Here is a 26,204-nt window from a genome sequence, read left to right on the forward strand (position 1 = left end):
TTGCATCACTGGGCAGCGCTCGGCTGGGTTTCCCTTTGTGATCTGTAATAGTTTGCAAGTCCTGCCTCATCCGACGAGCGTCAGAGCCGGTGTAGTTGGATTTGATCTTAGTCCTGTATTGGCACTTTGCATGTTTGATGGTGCGTCGGAGGGTGTAGTAGGACTTCTTATAAGCTTCCGGATTAGTGTCCTGCTCCTTGAAAGCGGCACCTTTAGCTCAGTGCAAATGTTGCCTGTAATCCATGACTTCTACTTGGGATATGTACGTACGGTCACTGCAGAACCTCAAGACTTCCTTAATATAAGAGTTTGCGCACCAGCTGTTGTTAAGAAATAGACACGCATACCACCTTCCTTGAGTTTACCTGACTCTGCCGTTCTATCCTGCCAATGTATAGAAAAATCTGCTCGATTTATATTTTCCATGTCCTTGTTCAGCCACGACTCTGAGAAACATAGGATATTACAGTTTTTCAGATCACGTTGATAGGATAGTCTCGAATGGAGCTCAACAAGTTAATTCTCCAGTGATTGCACGTTCGCCAATAGAACGTAGGGTACAGGCGGTTTATCCACCTGCCGACATAGTCTCGTCAGGTATCACACACACCAGCCTCTAAAACACTGCCTCTGCCTTTTTCAAGTCTCTGGGATTTGGGCCTTGTCCGAGATGAGCAGTATGTCCTTCACCGCCGACTCATTGCAGTAGAAATCCTCATCCAAATCCCCAGAAGATATTTTCGGTCATAGAAAACGATTGCAGAAACATTATGTACAAAAAAAGTTAAGCTCATTGAAGGCAGTCAACCACAATATTGCAAATGTGATGTGGTCTTGAGTAACATTCAGAAATGTGTTTTTTACTCAGAATTTGCAAGAGCATTTCTTATTTTCTGTATTACTACCTTCACAGCCTCTATGCAGTAGTAAACAGTATTCTTCAACTACATTTACATAATTTAGCATAGGCTCTTATCCAGAGCAATTATGGCTATGTGCCTTGCTCAAGGGCACAGCAGCAGATTTTTCAGCTTATTGGCTCAGGGATTTGAACCAGCGACCTTTCGGTCACTGGCCCAACGCTCTTAACCGCTAGGCTACCTATTCTTTGGAGTCCTTTGTGCATGGCTGCAGTACTTCCAATGATTATGTAAGAACTGGTTCCGGTAGCTACTAGCTAGCTCTAGTATGGTACAGGACCACAGGTTGGTGGCACCTTAATTGGGGCGGATGGCTCCTGGTAATGGCTGGAGCTGAATGAGTGGAATGGTATCAAATACATCAAACATATAGTTTCCATGTGTTAGATTCCATTCGCTTCGTTCCAGCCATTATTATGAGCCGTCCTCCGATCAGCAGCCTCCACTGTATACAGGACGGATGTTACCTAACTATCAGAGTTGTTTCTCTTTAGCTTCATTGTGAACTTCCTGAGAATTATTGATTTCCTGGAGGTTGGTATGTTCAAGGAGAAACTGTGTGAAGTCTTAAAGTCTTCTGCGGAGCTTTGGGACGTTGTATTTTTTGAAAGAGATCTGGTTGCAGTTCAGAGTTGACTTTTTTCAGTTCTTGGAAGGCGAATAAAAAGCTAAATGTAGCAGCTGAGCACGTATGGGTCCTGCCACCAAGAGAGGATAAACATACTTTCTGGGTTCTTATGAAACTCAAGCAGAGCTCCTTTTGCAAAGGAGTGACTTACCACCTACCTACCAGAGACTGGAAACACGAGACCCTAGTGAGAGGAAATGTCTGAGAGGATAGCACTCTCTCTCTCTCTCTCTCTCTCACTCTCACGTTCTCTCTCACTCTCTCACTTTCTCTCACTCGCTCTCTCTGTGCCTGGGAGTCCATTTTGGCTCTGTTGTGTCTCCCGGGGTTTTCCGGTGAGTGGCTCGACGAACCTATTTTGGTCCTTGAGGCAAACCTGGGACATCTTGGGATAGGTGGGCGAGAAAGACTGGTGAAAACCCATTTCTGAAGTGGATTTGTGCCCTTGTAATCCTGATTAATTTTGACCTGTTGTGCTCATTTTAAACAACACATTACAGTAAGCGTGAACACAGCGAGCTCCAGGCGAAACCAGAAGCTTAACGGCTTTGGGAGGCTTATGAACAGCAGATGGCATTTTAAGCTGGACTTAATAAATTGTTTCCATTAAACTTACCGGCCCACACATACTGGATTAGGCGAGCGGAACAAAGGAAGGAGGAGTGTGAGCAGAAGGAAAAAACACAATTGCCACCACCACCACCACACACGATTGACTCACCATTTAACTTTCACTGTGGCCACTGTTAAAGGTGGGACATGTTTTAGCCTACTACTGCTAGAGTCACAGAGGTGGACGCCACTGTAATTGGATGTAGGGATGAACTCATCAAGGATGTCAGAGAGTATTTTGCTTAATTGATGCGAGGGTAAACAAATAAACAAATGGATAAACCCTTTAGCTTCCCCTGTGGAGGATTTACCCTGGTTTATCCTTACCTGTTAATATATAAACACCATATAACACAAACAATGTGGAATTCAGAATAGCTCTCAGTATTTTTTTGTATTTTTCATATCCTGAATTCTCAGTACCATTGTTGAGAATCCATTCCTTGCAGGGCTGAAGGATGAATACACCCCCCCCCTTCCTCCTAAGAGCTCATGGTAGCTCTCTAAGCTCTCATTATGTGCTACACGGCCGAGGGTCCCCGCATCGAATCGCTAATCAAGCGGCCTGTCTGCACTGCAGCTCTGCCTCCCTCAATAGGTGCCGAGTGCCCTTTGTTCCTGAAGGCTGCTGTTTGCTGCATGTCAATAGCAGGGCTATGGCTTCAGCTCTGCTGGCTGGGTATACTCCACACACACAGCCTTCAGGATTATAGAATGGAGTCAGTTATAACTCCTGCATACACAAAGGAAAATAGAGAGAGTGGAGAGGAGAAGAGGTGGTGTGGGTCAGGAGCAGGGGGAACCAGCAGATGAGAGTGTGTTTGTAATGAACCAGGCGGCTCTCCACTGGCCAGGTCATTGTGATGTATAGCTAACTTCAGCGCTGTGGCGGCACAGTGTGGGTTTTCACCATTAAATAATGAATAGAGGTTGACCCTTTGACCAGCTAATCAGCTTTGCAGGATGTTGAGTCTGAGAGGAGGAGTGGAGCGGGTGAGGAGGGAGAGAGAGTGACGAACTGGGTTGGGCAGAGCTGGGCTAGGGGGGCAGTGCTGAGCTAGCTGAAGGGGCTCAGCTTGGCTTGGCTGGGGGCTGACAGGACGTGTAGTAGCGAGAACACAGGGAGGGCTGCAGGGGCTTTCTGTAGCATACCCAGGCAGATTAGAGGGCTGTATAAAAAGCAACCGTCACTGGGGAGGAATCTAAGCCTGGTAAACCTCACTGCGGTACCTACTCAGATTGGTTTGACGAAGCGCAGCTCACTGGAAATGCTTTCTTTATCAGGGCCTGATGGCCTGTATTGACAGAGCACTTATGTCTGGGCGTTTGGCACACAGGCCACAGACAGACAGACAGGCAGGCAGGCAGACAGACAGACAGACAGACAGACAGACAGACAGACAGACAGACAGACAGACAGACAGACAGACAGACAGACAGACAGACAGACAGACAGACAGACAGACAGACAGACAGACAGACAGACAGACAGACAGACAGTAATGTATGTGTGCTGTGTCATGGGGAGCTGGGTCACTCCAGAAGAACCATCCTGCTGCTGGATGTTCCGCCCATAGAATAGAATTATTATATTTCTATGGTTCCACCATTAATGTTATCCCCACACTACCACCTCTGTGGCTATTGTCAAGCCTGCGCTAAAGCTCATTGTTTTCCTGATTCAATTTACATTTTAAACAGGAGTAAATCCTTTCAGAATACCCAAGCCCTTAATATGTTTCTCCCTCCCTGTGCTGTCTGTCGTGTTCTCAACGCCAGCCGGGGGAAAACAGTGGGAAAAACAAACAGTGGGAAAACCAAATCGTGTTTGAGTTTGTTTCTTTATTAATCCTCTCAGTTATTATTGTTCATAATCATAGGAGAGCTTATGAGCTGCGTGATGTTTTTGGAGAAAGCGTGTGTTATTGATGCTCCTTTTATTGATAGTACTAATGGTGTTTGTGCAGTCGTCCCTGTCAGAGAGATGAAAATAAATAGAGGGAGCGCTGCGGAGATAAGACGCGTGTTTAATTATTAATTGAGCCATTACTGAGAGAGATTGCCTTTTTTTGATTTAAGGCAGGAAGCTGGCTTCAGGGAGAGAAAAAGCTATTACAGAATTCCCAGCCTGCAATGCAGCTGTCCATCGCTCTGCCAATGCACTAGTGGAAAAACACACCCTGTTAAATGGCCTTATTCCATAAATTCTTCTTCTTCAATATTTATAGCATTTAAAATTACAATGACATTGTCATGTTCTATTTATAGAGGCAGGGAGGTGGGCGTGCCGACGGGACTAAGCCACAGCACCTTCCTGGTTGCTCCTCTGCTCTGGAGATCAACTGGAGGGATTTGTTAGGTTTATATTACAGTTCAGGAAATGATGTCAGACCACAACATACTACATTTGTCCTGTGTTTTTTTTTTCTTCTAAATATGCTCTCTTTTTTTCACAGTCAATTTTCTAAGACAGAAACGCAAATTGATTCAGTCAATTCAGTCTTCTAGAAGGACAATTAGTTCCCTTGTATTGTCAATGCTGATATGTCACACAATCCCTGAGTGGTTTGCTGGTTGCCCCTTTCATAGGGACTATTAGTTCATTAGACAACTGCTTGCTCTGTGCAAGACCTCGCTCTTCATGAAATATTAACTTAGCTCCAATGTAGAGTTGCAGTGTGTTGAGTGGGGACTTGGCTTCTGAACATTGGCCCAGACCAGATATTTTAGCAATTTCACCTGGAGCATGTTCAGTAGGCATGAAACGGATAAAAATGGTCCGAAACAGAGTGAAACCAGGAGGCTCTATCTTAACTTGTCCAATACGAAATGCTTGTTTTTGTTTGCCCTTGCAAAAAGTTTATTAATACAATACAACTCTCGACAAGAGGTACATTTTAAAATGTTTTGTTACCTTGTGCCCTAACGATCACAACCCAGTTATAGTAGCATCCAATGCAGTCATGCCAGTGCAGTGCCAGTCTTCCTGTCCTTAAAGGGCACCGCCAGGCTTTCAGGAAACCCAACACCTGTCCATCATCCTTATCACTGGCTGTCGTCCATGTCAGTGCCAGTGGGTGGTGCAGGGCTGTTGTGACAGAGAGTGGGATTGTAGTTGAAGGCTTTGTGATTAGGCCTCTCTCTGTGCAGCTGTCTCAGTGGTTCATTGACTGAGTATGGATCCAGCTATAGTGCTGCTGGAGAGACGGCACTAAACAGCTAAGGGAACAATAAGGGAGCAAACATCTAATGGAGCAATTACTAAGAAGTCCCTTGTGACCGTCACAGCTCTTTTCTGGGAGGTGGTTTATGAGGGCTGTGTCTGGTCATGCTGCTGCATAGCATATTGTTCAATATTATTTTATTCATTTATCATCTCAGCTGTGCTTCCTATTTCAAAACAGAGTGATAGGATAGTGAATATTAGGTTTACTACATTGAATCCTCATACTTTTTATCTAGTCTCTGAAGCATAAAAACTGTTTAGTGCCTAACCACCGAGCAGCCTGAGCAGCAGAGGCAGACAGTGCCTCCTCCTCCTCCTCCTCCTCCTCCTCCACTCAGAAAGAACAGAAGAGGTTGAGTTGTTTCAGTGGCCATCTGAGGATCGCTTGGCTCTATCAGCCATTCCCCCGGCCAGCCGAAGACACCGTCCGGGGGTCAGGGTTAAATGATAAACTGCAGCACGGGTCCTCCCATCTTTATTTTCCGAGTGTGTGATTGTCATCACCTTTACACCTCCCATGTGTAAACTTCTGCCATCAGCAGCGCTGCGCAACAAATCAGCAAAACAGATGCAGACTTGCTGCGGCTGTGACCTCGTGGTGACACTTCCTTACACCTCGGCTGGCATTTCTATTTGTGGACCCATCACTTCAGACCACGCTCGGATGAGCCCGCCGCACACCACGGTACTGAAGCAATAAGGCACGTTCGATGAGGAAACGCGAAGCAGGCCATTTAGTAAATGATCTGCTCATGTTTGCAAGACAAGAGGGTGAGATATTGTTTAATATAATGTTTGTTAGCTAACGTTTTCTCAGCGGCAGCTGGCCACACACTTTGAGTAGAGAGCGGATGGTAAGTGGCTGGCTAATATTGGGGATGAACTCTTTTGTCCTCCCTCAGCAGCTGAGAGTATAGACAGGACATAGAGATAGTAGAAACAACCCAGCCCAATCCTACTTAGCTATGGTCTTCCACTGCCCCGGGCCTCTAGCCTCTTTAGAAAGCGCAGTCCTCTCTACACACATAGAAAAAGGGTTCCAAAAGGGTTCTTCGGCTGTCCCCATAGGAGAACCCTTTTTGGTTCAAGGTAGAAACCTCGGTATAAAGGGTTCTACATGGAACTGAAAATAGTTCTACCTGGAACCAAAATGGTTCTACCTGGAACCAAAAAGGGTTCATCATAGGATTCTCCTTTGAGGACAGCAAAATAACCCTTTTAGGTTCTAGAAAGCATCTTTATTTCTAAGAGTGTAACTATCTCACTGTGGCATGGCTAGGCTGTGAGATCAGAGGGTTCCTGATGATGGAAAAGCTCGTTTGGAGATAATCTGCTCCCCCCTGCAGCCATCTTGTGAGGCATAAGACCACTCCGTCACATAGACGGAACACTCTCATCTCCATGGAAATGAGCCACCAACCTACCAACAGCACGGCAGATTCCATTTTTTCTGTGACCGTTTCAGTAGGGGGCTGATCTGCACCACTCATCTGAACCCAGTATAATAATCTCCTTCTCCAAGAGAAAGACAATCAGCTGCAGCATAGGCAGAGGTATTTGCGTTGTTTTGGTTGGGAATTACATGATGGTTGTCTTATCTCTAAAGCTAGTCAGCCTTGAATGTAATGTAATGTGTGTGTGTGTGTGTGTGTGTGTGTGTGTGTGTGTGTGTGTGTGTGTGTGTGTGTGTGTGTGTGTGTGTGTGTGTGTGTGTGTGTGTGTGTGTGTGTGTGTGTGTGTGTGTGTGTGTGTGTGTGTGTGTGTGCGTGTGTGCGTGTGTCAACCCTTTCTTCCTAACTCCAGTTGCTGTGTGAGTGTTTTCGGCTGCTGTGTTTTGTTTGAAGAAGATCCCAGCTGTGTGCTTTTAGCCTGTCTGCATTGTTCATTCAGAGCCAATGTTGTTTGCAGATGAGGCTGTAACGTTCATGAACATAGTCAGATAGTAGGTGATTGTGGCCAAACAGGATAATGCTTGGATAATGTACAATCACTGGCAGAGGACAGTCGGCAGCCGAGATGGATATTACTAACATGCTTGTAATGGATTTGACGTTTTGGGAAGCAGTTCACACATGCTTAGAAAGAGTAGAAATCCATAGCCAAGAACAGGATGGACATAAAAGGGTTTAAATTCCATGACAGGGAGGAAAACATCCATACTCCATACGCTGAGGGAGGGGGCATGCCAGAAGGATGCTGTGTGAGATGAGAGTCCACGCTAGGGAAGCATGAGTCCAAGCAAACAGAAATATCAGCTGTGGCATATGAAGTATTTTCATAGGAGTCAGGTGGTCCACTTCTGGTGTTTGTACAGTACACCAGCTCTCCATCACGTGGCAGCATAAAGTTAGTGTATGTGTTGCTGTCAGTGCTCACTTTAAGACAGAGCCTCTCTGTCTGCTACCACACAGCAGGCTGAGACTACAGACTACAGCTTTCTCTGCTCCAAAGAGCACCACACATGTAGGGTTAGTAGTGATAGACCCCAGCAATTAGCCCTGAACTCAACACATGACCAAATGAGTAATGAGATATGCACCACTGAGAAGGAGAGCTGTGCTCAAATCAAACCCCATATTTTACCCCCGCATGGCCTTGCCAGCGTTATTAATCGCTCTCCATGTTTTGTTAAGAGAGACAAGCGGTAATTCGTTCAGACACGGGGTCTGCTGTTTGGCTGTTGGTTTTGGCTACCGCTGGTATTCCCCATGCTGCGGCTCTGGGCCCGGTCGGCTCTGACTGGCCCACTAATGGCTGCTCACTCTAATGCCCTATTCAGACACCCAGAGAAGCGACTAGAGAGCCTGTTATTCTAGTGCTGCTGTGGAGAGGAGCAAGCAGCAGGACTGAGAGACCAGTGCTGTTTGCTTTGGGTAGAAATGGAGGAGAGTAGATACAGTTCTACATCACCTAGGGAGCACTGAGCATCAGGTATCACTACATAGGTCAACTATTTTACACAGACACACATGCCTTACAAATAGATGTAATGGTCTTGAGATAGTTGGATGCTTTTTGTTTTCTTCACAAAGGACTTCATCCAGATGTGCGGTATGGCCAGCATAAGGTTTGGAGTGGGTGTGTTGACTGAGTGATAGACTAAGTGGATGCAGTGTTGTGCTGGAGAGCCCAGGAGGCCCTACAGGAGGCCCTACAGGAGGCCCTACAGGAGGCCCTACAGGAGGCCCTACAGGAGGCCCTACAGGAGGCCCCACAGGAGGCCCTACAGGAGGCCCTACAGGAGGCCCTACAGGAGGCCCTACAGGAGGCCCCACAGGAGGCCCTACAGGAGGCCCTACAGGAGGCCTTGTAGACCAGCTGTAGTAAAGTGCTGTGTGTTAACTGTATTATCAGCACAAGCCCACTGTAGCGTCAGGCTAATCTTGGATCAGGTGCGGCAGAAACGGCGGTAGAGGGGTCAGGGTCTTCAGAGAGGATGAGCCGTCTGTGCCTCAACCCTTTTAAAGCTGTTAAAATACACTTGAGACACTTTTAGCACAAGCATTTACACACAATCAACTCAGTAGAGAGAGAGAGAGAGAGAGAGAGAGATACCTCAGTCTGGTTTTTGTCTTTCCCATCCAGAGGTTTAAGACAGCATGCAGATGCTACAGGTACTGTGAAATCATCATCAGATTATAGTAAAGTATTTGATTTGTTCCATTTCAGCTTGCCGTGTGTAACAGTGAGCCAGAAGCTCCTCCAGTTGTTTAGACCGGTTTCATCTCCTGAATCAGAGTCCAATTTCTCCCTTGGCTCCAAATCCCCCAGCCGTCACACCTTCTCCTTCTCTGTGCTCAAAACAAATCAATTATTCTCTACACGTAGAGCAGTAAAGTGAAATGCTACAGCTCATATCAGTTTTGAAACTGACTAACATGGCTACTCTGGTGCTGCCGAGTGTTGGCCCAGTTCCTCAGGCCCTGTCAGCACAAAGTGTGTGTGTGTGTGTGTGTTTGTGTGTGTGTATGTCAGTGATGAGAGCAGACAGAGCTGTGTGTCTTGCAGCAGGGAGGCAGCCCACAATAGCCCCACAGCTCATGGGCTTGTCTCCATTAGTTTTCTTGACATGACTTCCTGCCCTCTGCTCCCTCTCTCCTCTCCTCTGCCTTATTAACTTCCCCTCTCTCTCCGTCCCTTCTTCCCTCCTTCCTTTCCTCTCTCCCTCTGAATGCGTGTTTATAGCTCTCTCTCTCCCTCTTGCTCTCCATGGCAGCACTCTAATCAAGAATGATGGATTGGGTGCTAGGAGGCACTGGGAGTGTTTGCTAACCTGATACACCAGCGTATTCTCACCCCTTTTGTTGTCTGTGTGGAGGACATGAGGGATCCCAAACAGCGGAGGAGGCTTTGTGTGTCTTTCTAGTTAAGCTCTGCATGAGAACTAGTCTAAACATCTGCACCTTAGTCTTATAACTATGTCATCAGCTTTGACAAGAGATGTATAGCAAAAGGGGCTATCTTTCTGTCTTTCTTCCCCTCTCTCTGTGTGCCATTTAGAAACGTCCCCTCCTTCACTGTCTTCAGCTCTGAATAATGAAGTGGAGCTATTTTCTATTTTCTGCTGAGATTTACTCATTTTGAATGTATGGCAATTAGAGGAGGAAAATGGCATTTCTCTCTCTCTCTCTCTCTCTCTCTCTCGCTCTCGCTCGCTCACTCGCTCGCTCTTGCTCTCTCGCTCTCGCTCACTCATCTTCAACAGCTGTCCCGTCTCCATCTGCAGCACTAGCCTAATGGTTAAGCACCCCAGGAGCAGCTTAGCACTGGTTACACTCTGAACATAATCCTCCTATAGGCGTGGTGTTGATTGCATCAGTGTGTCTGTCTACTGGACAGCTTGTGTCCTTGCATTTGAAACCTAACCTCGGGCACTTTCAATATCACGGGGTTGATATCTATAGAGAAACAGCCCTCCAACCCCCCCTACTCTGGTCTGGTAGATAGTGTTGTTGCTAGCTGTACTGTTCCTCTTGTAGAGGATGAACAACAGTGGGTGTATTTATCATGGAAACTCATATTTAACAGTCTGCTAGTGGTTTTATCTGAATCAATAAAAGTGCATTCTTCTTATTCTGTTTGGTCCATTACAAACTGTATGTATTTCATTTCCTTTGATTACCAATTAATCCATGAATCATTCATTTTGTCTCAGGTATTGTATGTGTCCTGTGCACAAGCCCATCCAATAGGCATATGTCAATCTTCTGCATTTAGGAGCTAGGCCTATCTGTTTCTGAGAGCATATATTTACTCTGAAAAACTGTGATGTATAGGCTAGTCTTTGTGATTCTTGGATGAGTGCGATGTGAGACATCTGTGTGGAATTTCAATTGGAAGCAGGAATGCATTGGTGAAGGATAGACCATTGACAAGCTCTAATGAGTACATACTGTAGGTATTCAGGCAGCAATCTAAAGCCTTTGATCATTGGAGACTGTAGAGACTCGAAGGCTGGGCATGCAATAACACCAAGGTAAAACATGGAAACATTATAGAAACATGCAACAGTTGATGGATGATCTCATTCTGACAACATTGTTCTTGATACAAACATGTTTTTTTTGTAGAATGTAAGCTTAGCTTCACTAAGAAGCTTGCTGTACTAGTATTTTACTGGATAACAATCCATATCCCGCTCTTTATAAAAGCACAATTTTTAATAATTTGGATTAATTTGGTGGGAATCTACATCAATATCTTGACTAAAACCCACGGTCCAATTCAAAGCGAATTGACACAGTTATCTTGAAAGCACTTGACGAAACATAATCTAGCAGAAAATATTTATCCTACCCCTTCATGGTTCTGAACGGCTATGGCTGCAAATGACAAAACATTGAATGATGGTATGACAAATGGTGAAGAGCTGTCAACCTCCACAATTGTTGCTTTGCTTTTGGGGTCGAGAGGGTAGAACAGTGAGGCTATATATTGAAATAGAGATCAGAGTGGAGAAGAAAAGTATGCAGGCTCTTTCAGCTCCCTGTCATGCCACTTGGGATCTGTTGAAGGATTTTCATTGAGCCATTTCCTTCCATTGAGAAGTAATCAGTCACTGAAAGAGAATACTATATCCACTTAGTGACATGTGGGCTCGTTGCAGGTTCATTCTTGAACTGGTGTGGTAGAGTACCTTTATTTACCTTTTCAAATCCCCAGAAAAAAAGCATATCCTAAAAACACATCTCTGCTGAGACTTGAAGGTCTTGTTTTCCTGTCCTGTTTTTCCCTCCTTTCTGTGTGGTTTGTAAACCAGCTGGTGGTCTTAGTAAAGCATGCTGTCCTGCAGGGCAACAAAGCAGTATTGTTGAGATTGCTAAGGCATTATGCAAGCCTAAGTAAAGCTTCCACACAGCTAAAGAATTACAGCCCACACTGAGCTTTGTGGTGCCCTGTAGAGACTCTGAAAAGGTCTTGAATGTATCGGAGAGGAAAGGCGGGGAGGCTTGGCTGGTTCATTGGTTGGTTGGTTGGTTGGTTGGTTGTCTCTCTACACTGCTCCATGATGGGGAACAGGAGTCCAGAGCCTTTATTAGAAGTGGCAGGCGTTGTCTCCAGTCATCTAGGTAATTGCAGTGCTGCGTCCTCTCCCGTAATCAGTCGAGACAGCTGCCGCCGCTGCGTTCGAGTCCAGTGGGCGAGCATGTCGTGCTAATTAATGGATTGATAAGGCCAGTGCGCTCAGCTCCACGCTGCACCGCACATCACAACTTCCTGAGATTTCCTTGAAGTTCATAGATGTTTCTCCCGCTGTCTGTCTGTCCACACAGTCCCCAGGGCAACTGCCATGGTCAGGGGTCAACAGCGGTGAAAGGGGTCAGATTCCAGACTGCAGGGTGGCCTGTGTGTGTCAGAAGAGCCATTAGACTTGAGCTTTATGTTGAAAGGCTGAAAGATGTCATCCGCCCTATTTTCCTAAGGAAGTCTCAGCAGCACTGACCTCATACGACCCAAGGGGTTTTCATATGAGGCTGGGAGTGATGGGTTATAGGGAGCGGGAGCGGGTAAAGGGGTCTTGTCCTTCTGGAAGTCATTGTGACCAGAGTTTAATTCAAGTTTAGAGTGGAACAAGGGTCTAGTTTGGCACCACTGAAGCAGAAATACATGGCTTGGGCCAGATTTTGTCCAGTCAGCACATACAGGCATTCATACTTTTATTAATAAACCTTTATTTTGACAGGGAAATCCTACTGAGAATAGGGTCCCTTTATCAGATGAATTCTGCATAAATACATCAAACATATATTCAACATACAATATACAAAATTACAAAATATATATTTTTTAAAAACAGACACATTTATTAACATAGTGGTCTCTGATCATTTCTCTGAACTGACCAAGGGGGACCAGAACACCTCATTTCAGAGCTCTGTGAGTTTTTTCAAAAGGTGCTAATTTGCATCACCGCCTTCGACAGCAATCATGTGCCACAGGAGAAGATGGCATATGCCTGGTGCCACATATGTCCATGTGGATTTGAATCCAAGCCCAGCATACAGAAACAGAGACACTGATTCATACCAGACAGGGCTTCCAGCCCAGCCCAGCTCTTCCAAATTAACATTAGGTGCCCACAGTGGATGTGCAGGCTTTGACAGTAAACGTGTTACAGCTTCACACCCATCCCATTCTGTTGCCATCCGAGTCCTTTTGTCAGATGCAATGGACAGAACTAATTGAAACACGCCAGCTGTCCCCACTTTCTAGATATCTTGGCAGCCTCTCCCTGTTCATTTCCCATTAACATCTCTGAGTGATTTCACAAAGCATTGCCTTGGCCTCCCACTAAATGCCATTCCAAACGCTCCCAGGCAGATGAAATAGTGTGAGGATGAGGAAACTGACCATCGCAAATTTCGCTGTGATTTGATTATTAACGTGACGATTTGCTGCTACTCAGCTAGCCGGCCTCCCATTCCTTCATTATCCTCCAAAATCATTTAGATCAAACCACTCCGCCTCTTTCTGTTTTTCTTCTTGTATCACAGAATGGCTCGCAGGCAGGCAGGCAGGCAGGCAGGCAGGCAGGCAGGCAGGCAGGCAGGCAGGCAGGCAGGCAGGCAGGCAGGAGGTGTTGATTTCCAAGACTGCGTGGGTTTCCAGTCTCCTGCCAGTACCTGTTTTAGTCATTTTCCACAGCCACTCAGTCGTGAGCTAGAGGTAGCTAGGCCTTGGCATGCACAGACAGACGCTAGAGAGGTCAAAGAAGAAAAAGACCAACGTTGTGAATTCCACTACTGAGAAACAGGAAAGTTTCCTGTTAGAACAGTGCCAAGCTGGAAGGGAGATCAAGGTGGAGTGTGTTTTCTACAGAACCGTCTGCCTACTCCAACTTCTTCAGGAGACTCCTCGCTTTATTTATTTATTTATTTATTTATGATATATCCATTTTTTTGTGGACGTCCCTGACTGTTTATGTTCTGGTAAAGTGATGATGTGATATGAGCGAACCGCAGAGTTTGCCTTGTAAATGAGAACGCCCGGTGGGCGAGGTGACTGCGATGACTGGGGTGGCTTGGATCTCTTATCTCTTTTCACAGCACCTGGCTTCAATGGCCTCTGGTCATGATGGAGAGAATTTACATACCCCTATGTTCTAACTTTAAAACTTTATTTGCATACAGGTTTATTTCCCCCCCCCCCCTCTCTCTAGGTTGTACTGCTTATATTGGCGGTGGTGGCTGTGGGGGCCAGGTTATTCATACACCTCTCTGATTTGCATGAGTGATGGTTTGGTTGGTGACTGAATTAGGACATGATTTAGATATCTAATCCAGAGGGATGTCGGGCTCGTTTGCAGGTGGCCTTCCCAGGTGTGCCTGAAATAAATGGCAAAGCGTTGACAAAGGGTTATTTTCTATTATTTGCAAGTCATCCTTCATTTGGGTATCTACTAAAGTAAACCAATATGTTTGGATGCAAAAATAGTAATTATATGCGCACACAGTAGAACTGCTTTGGCTCACTATGGTCTGTTGTTGTTTCATTGAAATCCTCTTGTATTTTGTTCATTGATAATTGATTATGGACAATCTCTTATTCACAACCTATTCTCCCCAAGAGGAGAGGGGTTTATGTGAAGTAAGTCATGCACGATCAGTCAATAGGAAATACCATTATACTCTTGGTAAAGTATTCATTTTTAAGGCAATATCAGTAGAAATAGTACAAATAGGGAGGTTCAAGACCCTTGTAAGACATCACAGTAAAATGGAGGAATGTATTGCAAAAGGAAATAGCAAAATTGTATTATACTGGGAAAGATTGGTTAGTCTGTGGACATTGGAAGGTTGGAGTTAACATCAGAATGAATGGTGGATTGGCTGCTATGTGTGAAAATTCAGCACTTGAGGAAATTTGGAATATACTGTATGTATAATTATTTAACTTCATGTACCGTACATGTGGGTGAAACATTTTGTCCGTTAGTCTGCTGTAATCAGGGGAGGGCTGGTAGGGTAAAAATAAATAAAAGTAATGCACAACCTGCATTTACATGTAAAACATCCAAGACTCATCAACTATCAGTCAATCTCCTCAGACTGACATAATGATCTCTCTCTGTGAGGAGACATGGTGTCATGATGGACCACCTAATCCTTTATTGATGGCTCTGGTTGCTGGCAGAACTGACCATCTGCCCGCTACGTCTCTCTGGATGCGTTCCAAATAGCACCCTTTTCTCTATATAGTTCAGTACTTTTGACCAGGGCCCATAGGGATATGGTCAAAAGTAGTGCACTGTAAAGGGAATAGGGTGCAATTTGGAACGAACCCTGTCAGTGTAGAGGGAGGGATGGAGGGGAGAGGAGTGGTGGCCAGGTGTTCCAGGGGGACAGAGAGGGTCAGATGTGAAGGGTGTCAGAGACAGGACAGCTGTGGAACGACCCCAGGGGTCACAGAGGTCAACCTCGTCCCCGATGGACACATCAGTCACAGAGGGGGTGTCCTGAAGCCTGTCGTCCATCTGGTGTCCCTTTCTCCCTCCCTCCATCTATCCCTCTTTCCCTCTCTTCATCCATCCATTTGTCTCTCCATCCATCCATTCATCCACCCCCTCCCTCCATCCCTCATTCCATTCCTCCCTCCATCCCCTCCTCCCTTCTCTCAGTGCCACACCAAATCCCCAGAGTACGCAGGCCACAGGAACAACTATAGAAAGATCAATAGTGGCCTGAAATGTCATCTGGTGAACAGTGATGCCAACACTCCCCAAGGGAGTGTCACTGTCAAATTGTGCACTAACCGATGAATTTTCCCTGACCTCCCGTGCACTGAATACGGGAGTATCACTGTCTCCTCGAGCCCTAACCAGGCCTAGGACATACACAGTGGGGCTGTCCTCAAGCACGGCTTTCTCTCCATCTGTTCCATGTGTTTTCATGTTTTTGTACCCAATGACTATCTCAGATGTTTATTGGTGCAGTTTGGCTTGCCTGCTGAATGAAGTTGTGGGATTTTTCAGGAAGATAACATTTTGTCCTGAGAGGTGAAGGAGAAGTGTAAACCTGACGGTAGTGATTGACTATGGAAATACAGTTGACAGTCATCAGATTCAGTTGCGAGGAGAGCTGTTAGTTGCTTTGGCCGGTGACAGTATTAACAGTGAAATATTGCTTTGGGCGGTAGGTAAGTATTACCAATTGAAATGTTCTTGTAACAGCATTAATCCCTGTGATGAAACATGTCAGTGAAGAATTCCTGTCACTTGGATACCACCAGGCCCTCGCTTTACCATCAGACAAGAATACAATCTAAACTTGTTATGGGATTGGTACATTCTCAACAATAACAAACATGTTGTTCTGTTGATGGATCACTTCTCATGTCTCTCTATGTTTGCTGTAGGCATATGCTCAACACAGTATGAACCAGATAGTAGCTGAGAGCCATATATGATAGCATACCATGTTACCATCAGCCCCTAGGCATACCAGACAGTAATAGGGATTGTAATGTGACCATAACACATTCACAATCAGATCCTTCCCCTTCATTAGAATGAGAAGACAGAACCTGGCTGTGTGTGTGTGTGTGTGCATGTGTGTGTGCGCGTGTGAAGTGTACGGCCCCTCCCTTGGCCTGGTCTAGTCTGGCGAACTGTTTTAATGAGGAGATAGAGTCTCTCAGGCTGACACATCAGGTCCCCCCTGCCTCCATTACACCCCATTATAATCATCATTAAGATAACCCACCACCGCTCATTGTGTCCTCAGTATTACAGCCTCAGCCGTCCTATTGGCTTCCTTCCTCCACAATGTGTCTAGGAAAGAGAGGGGTTTCCACGGCAACGTCAGCGAAGGGCGACATTTCGACAGATAATTATTTGCCTCTCTCTCATTTTCTCTCTCTCGCTCTCTCTCGGCCCACCCAGACAAGGAATCCTTATTTAAGACCCTTTTTATAATAAAGCCGTATTATTATACCCAGACCTGAATTCATTTGGAAAGTCGTGACACCTTTGCCTCCCCCGCTGCTCCTGTAAAGGCGAAGGGGGAACGTGTTTAAAATCTCCATACAGCGTTTTATTACCCTTTTATGGGCGTTAGAATCCTTGGAAGATTAAGCGGGTTCTATTAAGCCCTGGATATTCCATTAGGAGTCTGCCTGCTCTGAGGAGCTGAGCTGAGAGGAGCTGAGGAGCTGAGCTCTCACTAGCTGCTAAAGGCAGTAGGCTAGCTCTCATTTGCCACTAGCTGCTAAAGGCAGTAGGCTAGCTCTCCTTTGTCACTAGCTGCTAAAGGCAGTAGGCTAGCTCTCCTTTGTCACTAGCTGCTAAAGGCAGTAGGCTAGCTCTCCCTTGTCACTAGCTGCTAAAGGCAGTAGGCTAGCTCTCCTTTGTCACTAGCTGCTAAAGGCAGTAGGCTAGCTCTCATTTGTCACTAGCTGCTAAAGGCAGTAGGCTAGCTCTCCTTTGTCACTAGCTGCTAAAGGCAGTAGGCTAGCTCTCATTTGTCACTAGCTGCTAAAGACAGTAGGCTAGCTCTCATTTGTCACTAGCTGCTAAAGGCAGTAGGCTAGCTCTCATTTGTCACTAGCTGCTAAAGGCAGTAGGCTAGCTCTCATTTGTCACTAGCTGCTAAAGGCAGTAGGCTAGCTCTCATTTGTCACTGGCTGCGGTGCTCTGAGACTCCCATGGAGCTGTTTAATTGAGGCTCTAGTAAGCCTTCTTGAATCTCTGCTGCATTAGAGGCAGAAGTTAGAGATGCTTAAAGGGCCATTCTGTCCCAGTCTGTCTTTCTTTCTCTCCCTCTATCTCAATCTGTCTCTCCATTTTCTCCTTCCTCTTTAATATTTGTTCTCTTTACTTGCAGGTGATATTTCTGTATTCAGAGGGATTCCACTTCCCTGCTGATTTGCTCATTTGAAACCTATATTTTAGGTTTAATGCTGCTACCACTGTCTTGGATAGGCATATTCCATTCACCCTGCATTTTGTTATGAAGAGAGCTGACTGTGGTCAGGAAAACACAGTGAAATATGCCTTTATCACTAGCACTAGCACTTGTTCTGTCAGCCACCATTTTCTCGAGCAGGGCTTTTTGTCAATAGATTCCAATTAAAGCCTCCTTGAGATTTATGTTTTCTGTGGCATTATTTATTTAGTAGAAACATTGTAGCCCATTAAAATGTTATGCTCTTGGTACTGAATATGGCAATTCATTGGAGTTCTCCTTGTTATAAAAGCTCCTCGTCTTCCCAGGGACCCAGATGAAGTAGCTGGCTGGGTTCAATGTGTTTGGCTGTAGCCTACAGCTTTAGAAATCCCTTGAAAGATCTGTGGGGTGAAGACGCAACAAGGCCATGATAAGGGGCCGTGATCTCTTTTCACAGCACAATTGAAACATAATTATTTCATGCCAGATTGTGTGCTCAGCAAAGCCCTGAATAGTAGTGGCATTTAACTTTAATTAGGTGTGATTTATTCATACTGACTGGATCGCTCGCAGAAATTGGATCATCTGATTATAGTCAAGCATGAAAATGACCTGATTAAACACTTCATAAAACCTAGGGAGGGAAAGAAAAAGGGATCCTTGGGTAGGAGACGTGTAGAGGCAGTACGGTGAGGGAGAGAGGGGAGAGGACAGGGGAGGTAGGCAGATACACTATATATACAAAAGTATGTGGACACCCCTTCAAATTAGTGGGTTTGGCTATTTCAGCTACACCCGTTGCTAACAGGTGTTTAAAATCAAGCACACAGCCATGCAATCTCCATTGACAAACATTGGCAGTAGAATGGCCTTACTGACGAGCTCAGGGACCTTTCCAACAAGTCAGTTCGTCCAATTTCTGCCCTACTAGAGCTGCCCCGGTCAACTGTAAGTGCTGTTATTGTGATGTGGAAATGTCTAGGAGCAACAACAGCTCAGCAGCAAAGAGGTAGGCCACACAAACTCCCAGAACGGGACCGCCGAGTGCTGAAGCATGAAGCTCGTAAAAATCATCTATCCTCGGTCATCTGTTCTCACTTCCGAGTTCCAAACTGTCAGCACAAAAACTGTTTGTCTGGAGCTTAAAGCAGCCGTACACAAGCCTAAGATCACCATGCCACGCTTCGGCTGGAGTGGTGTAAAGCTCGCCGCCATTGGACTCTGGAGCAGTGGAAACGCGTTCTCTGGAGTGAGGAATCACGCTTCCCCATCTGGCAGTCCGACGGATGAATCTGGGTTTGGCGGATGTCAGGAGAACACTACCTGCCCCAATGTATAGTGCCAACTGTAAAGTTTGGTGGAGGAGGAATAATGGTCTGGGGCTGTTTTTCATGGTTCTGGTTAGTCCCCTTAGTTCCAGTGAAGGGAAATCTTAACGCTACAGCATACAATGACATTCTAGACGATTCTGTGCTCCTAACTTTGTGGCAACAGTTTAGGGAAGGCATTTTCCTGTTTCAGCATGGCAATGCCCCCATGCACAAAGTGAGGTCCATACAGATATGGTTTGTTGAGATCGGTGTGGAAGAACTTGACTGGCCTGCACAGAGGCCTGACCTCAACCCTTCAAACACCTTTGGGATTAATTGGAACGCCGACTGTGAGCCAGGCTCAGTGTCCGACCTCTATAATGTTCTTGTGACTGAATGGAAGCAAGTCCCCGCAGCAATGTTCCAACACCTAGTGGAAAGCCTTCCCAGAAGAGTGGAGGCTGTTATAGCAGCAAAGGGCGAACCAACTCCATATTAATGCCCATGATTTTGAAATGCAATGTTTCGACGAGCAGGTGTCCACATACTTTTGGTTATGTAGTGTATTAGCTTTTATTTTTCTTCTGGCCCAACATACCACACATGGTTCTCAATAACAGTTAGACAGACACTTCTCCCAGCTTTTTCATTACACCAGGCAATGGTATATCTACATCCTCCCTTAACGTTCGTTGTCTCTTTGTCTCTGCAGGTGTGACGACGAATGAGAATCCAGAGTCCAAGACTGTCAGCTCGGCCAAAGTATCAGGGCTCCAGCGTAGCCAGGAGCAGAGTAACGAGGTGTCCTTCACCCCGCGTGTTTCCAGCCCCACCCCGGCCTCCCCGCCTACGGGCTCCCCTGCCCCCTCTGCCACCGCGGCAGCCCCCCCTCAGCCCCTGCCAAGGGTGCGGCTCTCTTCCCCGCCCCCCCTCCTCATCAAGAGAGAGTCAGACCGGGCTCTGCCCATCCCCACCCCTCCCCTGCTGAGGGCCCAGCCCCACCCTCTCCAGGAGCACCGGGTCCCTGTCTCGCTCCCTCTCCCCCAGCACCAACACCACGCCAGGCCTCTCATCAGCCACCAACATCACCAGCATCACCCACTGCAGTACAACAGCCTGCACGACATCAGGTACAGAAGGACCACATCTTATCCGTATGCTCTGGGTCTGTTTAGTTATGCCTAGCTCTCTTACATGATCTGGGTCTGTTTAGTTATGCCTAGCTCTCTTACATGATCTGGGTCTGTTTAGTTATGCCTAGCTCTCTTACATGATCTGGGTCTGTTTAGTTTTGCCTAGCTCTCTTACATGATCTGGGTCTGTTTACTTATGCCTAGCTCTCTCACATGATCTGGGTCTGTTTGGTTATGCCCAGACCTCCTTTCCTTGATCTGGGTCTGTTTAGTTATGCCTAGCAATCTTATACTTTATACCTTGCTGATATGATATGATACAATACCTCATTGACTTACGTCAGATAGCGTGTTGATTCTACCTGCACTGATCTGTCATGTATCTAGCAAAGGGTAAGCGGATAGCTCGAAAGTAGTTTGGCTGCAATGTGCTATCTAATGTTCGAAAATATGACCTAGGTGACATCGTCTAATGACCCAATTTCATCCTCAAAACAGGATGAATTAATCAAAGCTAAAACAATAGTCGTTATCTTGTATACTCAAAATTGAATTTCAGATCAGCACATCACATATACAGATACATTCTCAGAATTCATAGACACAGCGTCCAGTCATGTAATAAACCCACTCAAATTCACTGAATCCAGAATCTACAGTTGAAGTCAGAAGTTTACATACACTTAGGTGGTTGGAGTCATTAAAACTCTTTTTTCAACCACTCCACAAATTTATTGTTAATTCTTAGGGCTAACTTCCGGTGAAAATGGAGGGAGCGCAATTCAAATAAATAATCTGAAATAATATGGATTTTAAACATTTATGTACATATAAGTGTTTTATATCGGCTGACATCTTAAATTCTTGTTAATCTAACTGCACTGTCCGATTTACAGTAGCTATTAAAGAGAAAACATGCCATGCGATTGTTTGAGGACAGCGCCCCACATCAAAATATTTTTCCACCAGCACAGGTTTCATACATTCACAAATAACGATTAAATATTCACTTACTTTTTGAAAATCTTCCTCTGATTTGTCATCCAAAGGGTCCAAGCTATAACATGTAGTGTCATTTTGTTAGATAAAATCCTTCTTTATATCCCAAAATGTCCGTTTAGTTGGCGCCATCGATTTGAGTAATCCACTCGTTCAACATGCAGAGAAAGGAATCCGAAAATCTACCCCTAAACTTTGTTTCAACAAGTCAAAATACATTTCTATTTACTCCTCAGATACCCTAAAATGTAATCAAACTATAATATTTCTTATGGAAAGAAGTATGTTCAATAGGAAACCGATTTTAGCAGGTGCGTAATGTCTTCATATCGCACACAAACACGAATTTCCAAGAAACAAGCCTGAAACCTTGAACATAGACTGCTGACACCCTGTGGAAGCCATAGGAATTGCATCCAGGGAGCTAATTTTCAATATGACCTTTCTCTTGAATTTCTAAGAGGATGATCTCTCAAAAACAATTCTGGTTGGTTTTTCTTTGGATTTTCTCCTACCATATCTGTTGTGTTATATTCTCCTACATTATTTTAACATTTCTACAAACTTCAACGTGTTTTCTTTCCAATGGTACCAATTATATGCATATCTTGGCTTCAGGGCCTGAGCTACAGGCAGTTTACTTTGGGCACGTCATTAAGACAGGAAGTGGAGAAAAAAGGGGCCTAGCCCTAAGAGGACATCTACTTTGTGCATGACACAAGTAATTTTTCAACAATTGTTTACAGACAGATTATTTGACCTATAATTCACTGTATCACAATTCCAGTGGGTCAAAAGTTGACATACACTAAGTTGACTTTGCCTTTAAACAGCTTGGAAAATTGCAGAAAATGATGTCATGGCTTTAGAAGCTTTGATAGGCTAATTGACATAATTTGAGTCAATTGGAGGTGTACATGTGGATGTATTTCAAGGCCTACCTTCAAACTCAGTGCCTCTGCTTGACATCATGGGAAAATCAAAAGAAATCAGCCAAGACCTCAAAAAACGAATTGTAGACCTCCACAAGTCTGGTTCATCCTTTGGAGCAATTTCCAAACGCCTGAAGGTTCCACGTTCATCTGTACAAACAATAGTACGCAAGTATAAACACCATGGGACCACGCAGCCGTCATGCCGCTCAGGAAAGAGACGCGTTCTGTCTCCTAGCGATGAATGTACTTTGGTGAGAAAAGTGCAAATCAATCGTAGAACAGCAGCAAAGGACCTTGTGAAGATGCTGGAGGAAACAGGTACAAAAGTATCTATATCCACAGTAAAACAAGTCCTATATCGATATAACCTGAAAGGCCGCTCAGCAAGGAAGAAGCCACTGCTCCAAAACCGCCATAAAAAAGCCAGACTACCGTTTGCAACTGCACGTGGGGACAAAGATCATACTTTTTGGAGAAATGTCCACTAGTCTGATGAAACAAAAATAGAACTGTTTGGCCATAATGACCATTGTTATGTTTGGAGGAAAAAGGGGGAGGCTTGCAAGCTGAAGAACACCATCCCAACTCGTGAAGCATGGGGGTGGCAGCATCATGTTGTGGGGGTGCTTTGCTGCAGGAGGGACTGGTGCACTTCACAAAATAGATGGCATCATGAGGCAGGAAAATGATGTGGCTATATTGAAGCAACATCTCATGACATCAGTCAGGAAGTTAAAGCTTGGTTGTGAATGGGTCTTCCAAATGGTGAATGACCCCAAGCATACTTCCAAAGTTGTGGCAAAATGGCTTAAGGACAACAAAGTCAAGGTATTGGAGTGGCCATCACAAAGCCCTGACCTCAATCCTATAGAAAATGTGTGGGCAGAACTGAAAAAGCGTGTGCGAGCAAGGAGGCCTACAAACCTGACTCAGTTACACCAGCTCTGTCATGAGGAATGGGCCAGAATTCACCCAACTTATTGTGGGAAGCTTGTGGAAGGCTACCCAAAACGTTTGACCCAAGTTAAACAATTTAAAGGCAATGCTACCAAATACTAAATGAGTGTATGTAAACTTCTGACCCACTGGGAATGTGATGAAAGAAATAAAAGCTGAAAAAAATCATTACTATTATTCTGACATTTCACATTCTTAAAATAAACTGACCTAAGACAGGTGGTTTTAGTATGATTAAATGTCAGGAATTGTGAAAAACTGAGTTTAAATGTATTTTGCTAAAGTGTATGTAAACTTCCGACTTCAACTGTATATAACTCATTGGTCTTTCTTTCTTTCTGTCTTCTCTACAGTCACAGCGGCAGCAGCGCAGGCCTCCCCAAACACCACCACCTGCCCCCCTCCCCACACCACCTGAGCAGCCTCCCCTCCTCCACCCCGGCCCTGCCCCTGTCCATAGCCAACCTCTCTACCTCGCACTATTCCTCCCTGCGAAGCCCGGCCCATCGCCATCCGGCCATGTTCGCAACCCCCGCCACACTGCCGCCACTTCCGACCTTACCCACTAACAGTCTTGTGGTCCCTGGGCACCCTGCTGGCACACCCTACCCAGGTAAGATTGCCCTCCTGACATCTCTGGTAGCAAGGCTAGTCCGTCTGCCTGTCTTGGCAGAGAGAGTGTAGAAACTGGACATGTTCAGCTATGTGTTCTTACACTTTGCTCTATAGTTATTTGTGACCTGTTCTCTTGATAAATTAATAATAAATCAAATCACATTTTATTTGTCACATACACAGTTTACAGCAGGTATAAAAGGTGAAGCAAAATTCTTATGTGCTTGCTCCCTCAACAAAGCAGAACATTAATCAATATAATAACTGTAACAGTAAAAAAGAACAAGTAGTAGAGGTAATAATAGGTCATGGTAATGATCTAATAGGACATTTGAGAACAAAGGGCTATTCTGTAACATTAAGTAGCAATTCAGCCAAAGTAACAATCTAATGTGATTTTAAAGTCAATTGTTGCAGAAATGTAAACCCAACTGTACAGTAAAAGCATCCAAGTACAGAGGGGGAAAAAGTAAATGATGTGATATTAAGTAGATGTTAGCATGCCAGGTTACATTGACCTGAAACCAGTGTTGGGGAAGCTACTTTGAAAATATAGTTTACCAAGCAACCAATTACTTCTCAATGGAAGATGTTGAGCTACACTAAAGCTACCCTTAAGAAAAATATAGTTTACATAACTAAAGTGATGTTGAAATATTTGTTCTCTACATCCAAACTACTTCGTGAAAAATTATCATATATTAATCTGAAATGTCATAGACTACAAATTGCAAGAACAGATCACTCTGGAGTCAGATGTTAACAGAATGTGTAACTTAGCCTATTAAACACAAAAACTATGTTTCAAGTGAGAATTAGGCAGGTCTGATGCTGAAAAAGAAAGGAAATTCTTGCCTACTTCACCCATCTATATTTTATTTTGGCAAAAAAAGTAGTGTGTAGTTCCAGTAGTTAACTACACCACTACTGTACATGGTAAAAAGTAATTAACTAGTGAAAACACTACCAAGATTGGAATTTAGTTCAACTACCACCAAGCTATAGCAAAATGTAATTCAATTACTAAACTCAGCAAAAAAAAGAAACGTCCTCTCACTGTGAACTGTGTTTATTTTCAGCAAACTTAACATGTGTAAATATTTGTATGAACATAACAAGATTCAACAACTGAGACATAAACTGAACAAGTTCCACAGACATGTGACTAACAAAAATGGAATAATGTGCTCCTGAACAAAGGGGGAGTCAAAATCAAAAGTAACAGTCAGTATCTGGTGTGGCCACCAGCTGCATTAAGTACTGCAGTGCATCGCCTCCTCATGGACTGCACCAGATTTGCCAGTTCTTGCTGTGAGATGTTACCCCACTCTTCCACCAAGGCACCTGCAAGTTCCCGGATATTTCTGGGGGGAATGGCCCTAGCCCTCACCCTCGATCCAACAGGTCCCAGACGTGCTCAATGTGATTGAGGTCCGGGCTCTTCGCTGGCCATGGCAGAACACTAACATTTCTGCCTTGCAGGAAATCATACACAGAACGAGCAGTATGGCTGGTGGCATTGTCATGCTAGAGAGTCATGTCAGGATGAGCCTGCAGGAAGAGTACCACATGAGGTAGGAGGATGTCTTCCCTGTAACGCACAGCATTGAGATTGCCTGCAATGTCAACAAGCTCAGTCCGATGATGCTGTGACACACCACTCCAGAACATGATGGACCCTCCACCTCCAAATCGATCCCGCTCCAGAGTACAGTCCTCGGTGTAGCGATCATTCCTTCAACGATAAACGCGAATCCGACCATCACTCCTGGTGAGACAAAACCGCGACTCATCAGTGAAGACCACTTTTTGCCAGTCCTGTCTGGTCCAGCGACGGTGGGTTTGTGCCCATAGGCAATGTTGTTGCCGGTGATGTCTGGTGAGGACCTGCCTTACAACAGGCCTACAAGCCCTCAGTCCAGCCTCTCTCAGCCTATTGCGGACAGTCTGAGCACTGATGGAGGGATTGTGCGTTCCTGGTGTAACTCGGACAGTTGTTGTTGCCATCCTGTGCTTGTTGCGCAGGTGGATGTTCGGATGTACCGATCCTGTGCAGGTGTTGTTACAGGTGGTCTGCCACTGCGAGGACGATCAGCTGTCCGTCCTCTCTCCCTGTAGCGCTGTCTTAGGCGTCTCACAGTACAGACATTGCAATTTATTGCCCTGGCCACATCTGCAGTCCTCATGCCTCCTTGCAGCATGCTTAAGGCACGTTCACGCAGATGTGCAGGGACCCTGGGCATCTTTCTTTTGTTGTTTTTCAGAGTCAGTAGAAAGGCCTGTTTAGTGTCCTCTAAGTTTTCATAACTGTGACCTCAATTGCCTACCTCAATTGCCTGTAAGCTGTTAGTGTCTTAACGACCGTTCCACAGGTGCATGTTCATTAATTGTTTATGGTTCATTGAACAAGCATGGGAAACAGTGTTTAAACCCTTTGCAATGAAGATCTGTGAAGTTATTTTGATTTTTACAAATTATCTTTGAAA

General features: G+C 45.1%; 1 protein-coding gene across 7 annotated transcripts in view; it reads left to right on the plus strand.

Annotated features, from left to right (window-relative positions):
• Positions 1-26,204, plus strand: part of LOC106580457 (autism susceptibility gene 2 protein) — a 429,740-nt gene that overhangs the window by 384,586 nt on the left and 18,950 nt on the right. For all 7 annotated transcript variants that reach the window (XM_045703232.2, XM_082966367.1, XM_045703236.2 and 4 more), the window contains 2 exons: positions 19,792-20,209; positions 23,457-23,716. In XM_045703232.2, the coding sequence (XP_045559188.1) occupies positions 19,792-20,209; positions 23,457-23,716 (678 nt within the window). The remainder of the gene's footprint in view (positions 1-19,791; positions 20,210-23,456; positions 23,717-26,204) is intronic.

The sequence above is a fragment of the Salmo salar genome, chromosome 20 (genome assembly GCF_965601325.2).
Source record: "Salmo salar chromosome 20, fSalSal1, whole genome shotgun sequence".
In the NCBI taxonomy this organism is placed as follows: Eukaryota; Metazoa; Chordata; class Actinopteri; order Salmoniformes; family Salmonidae; genus Salmo; species Salmo salar.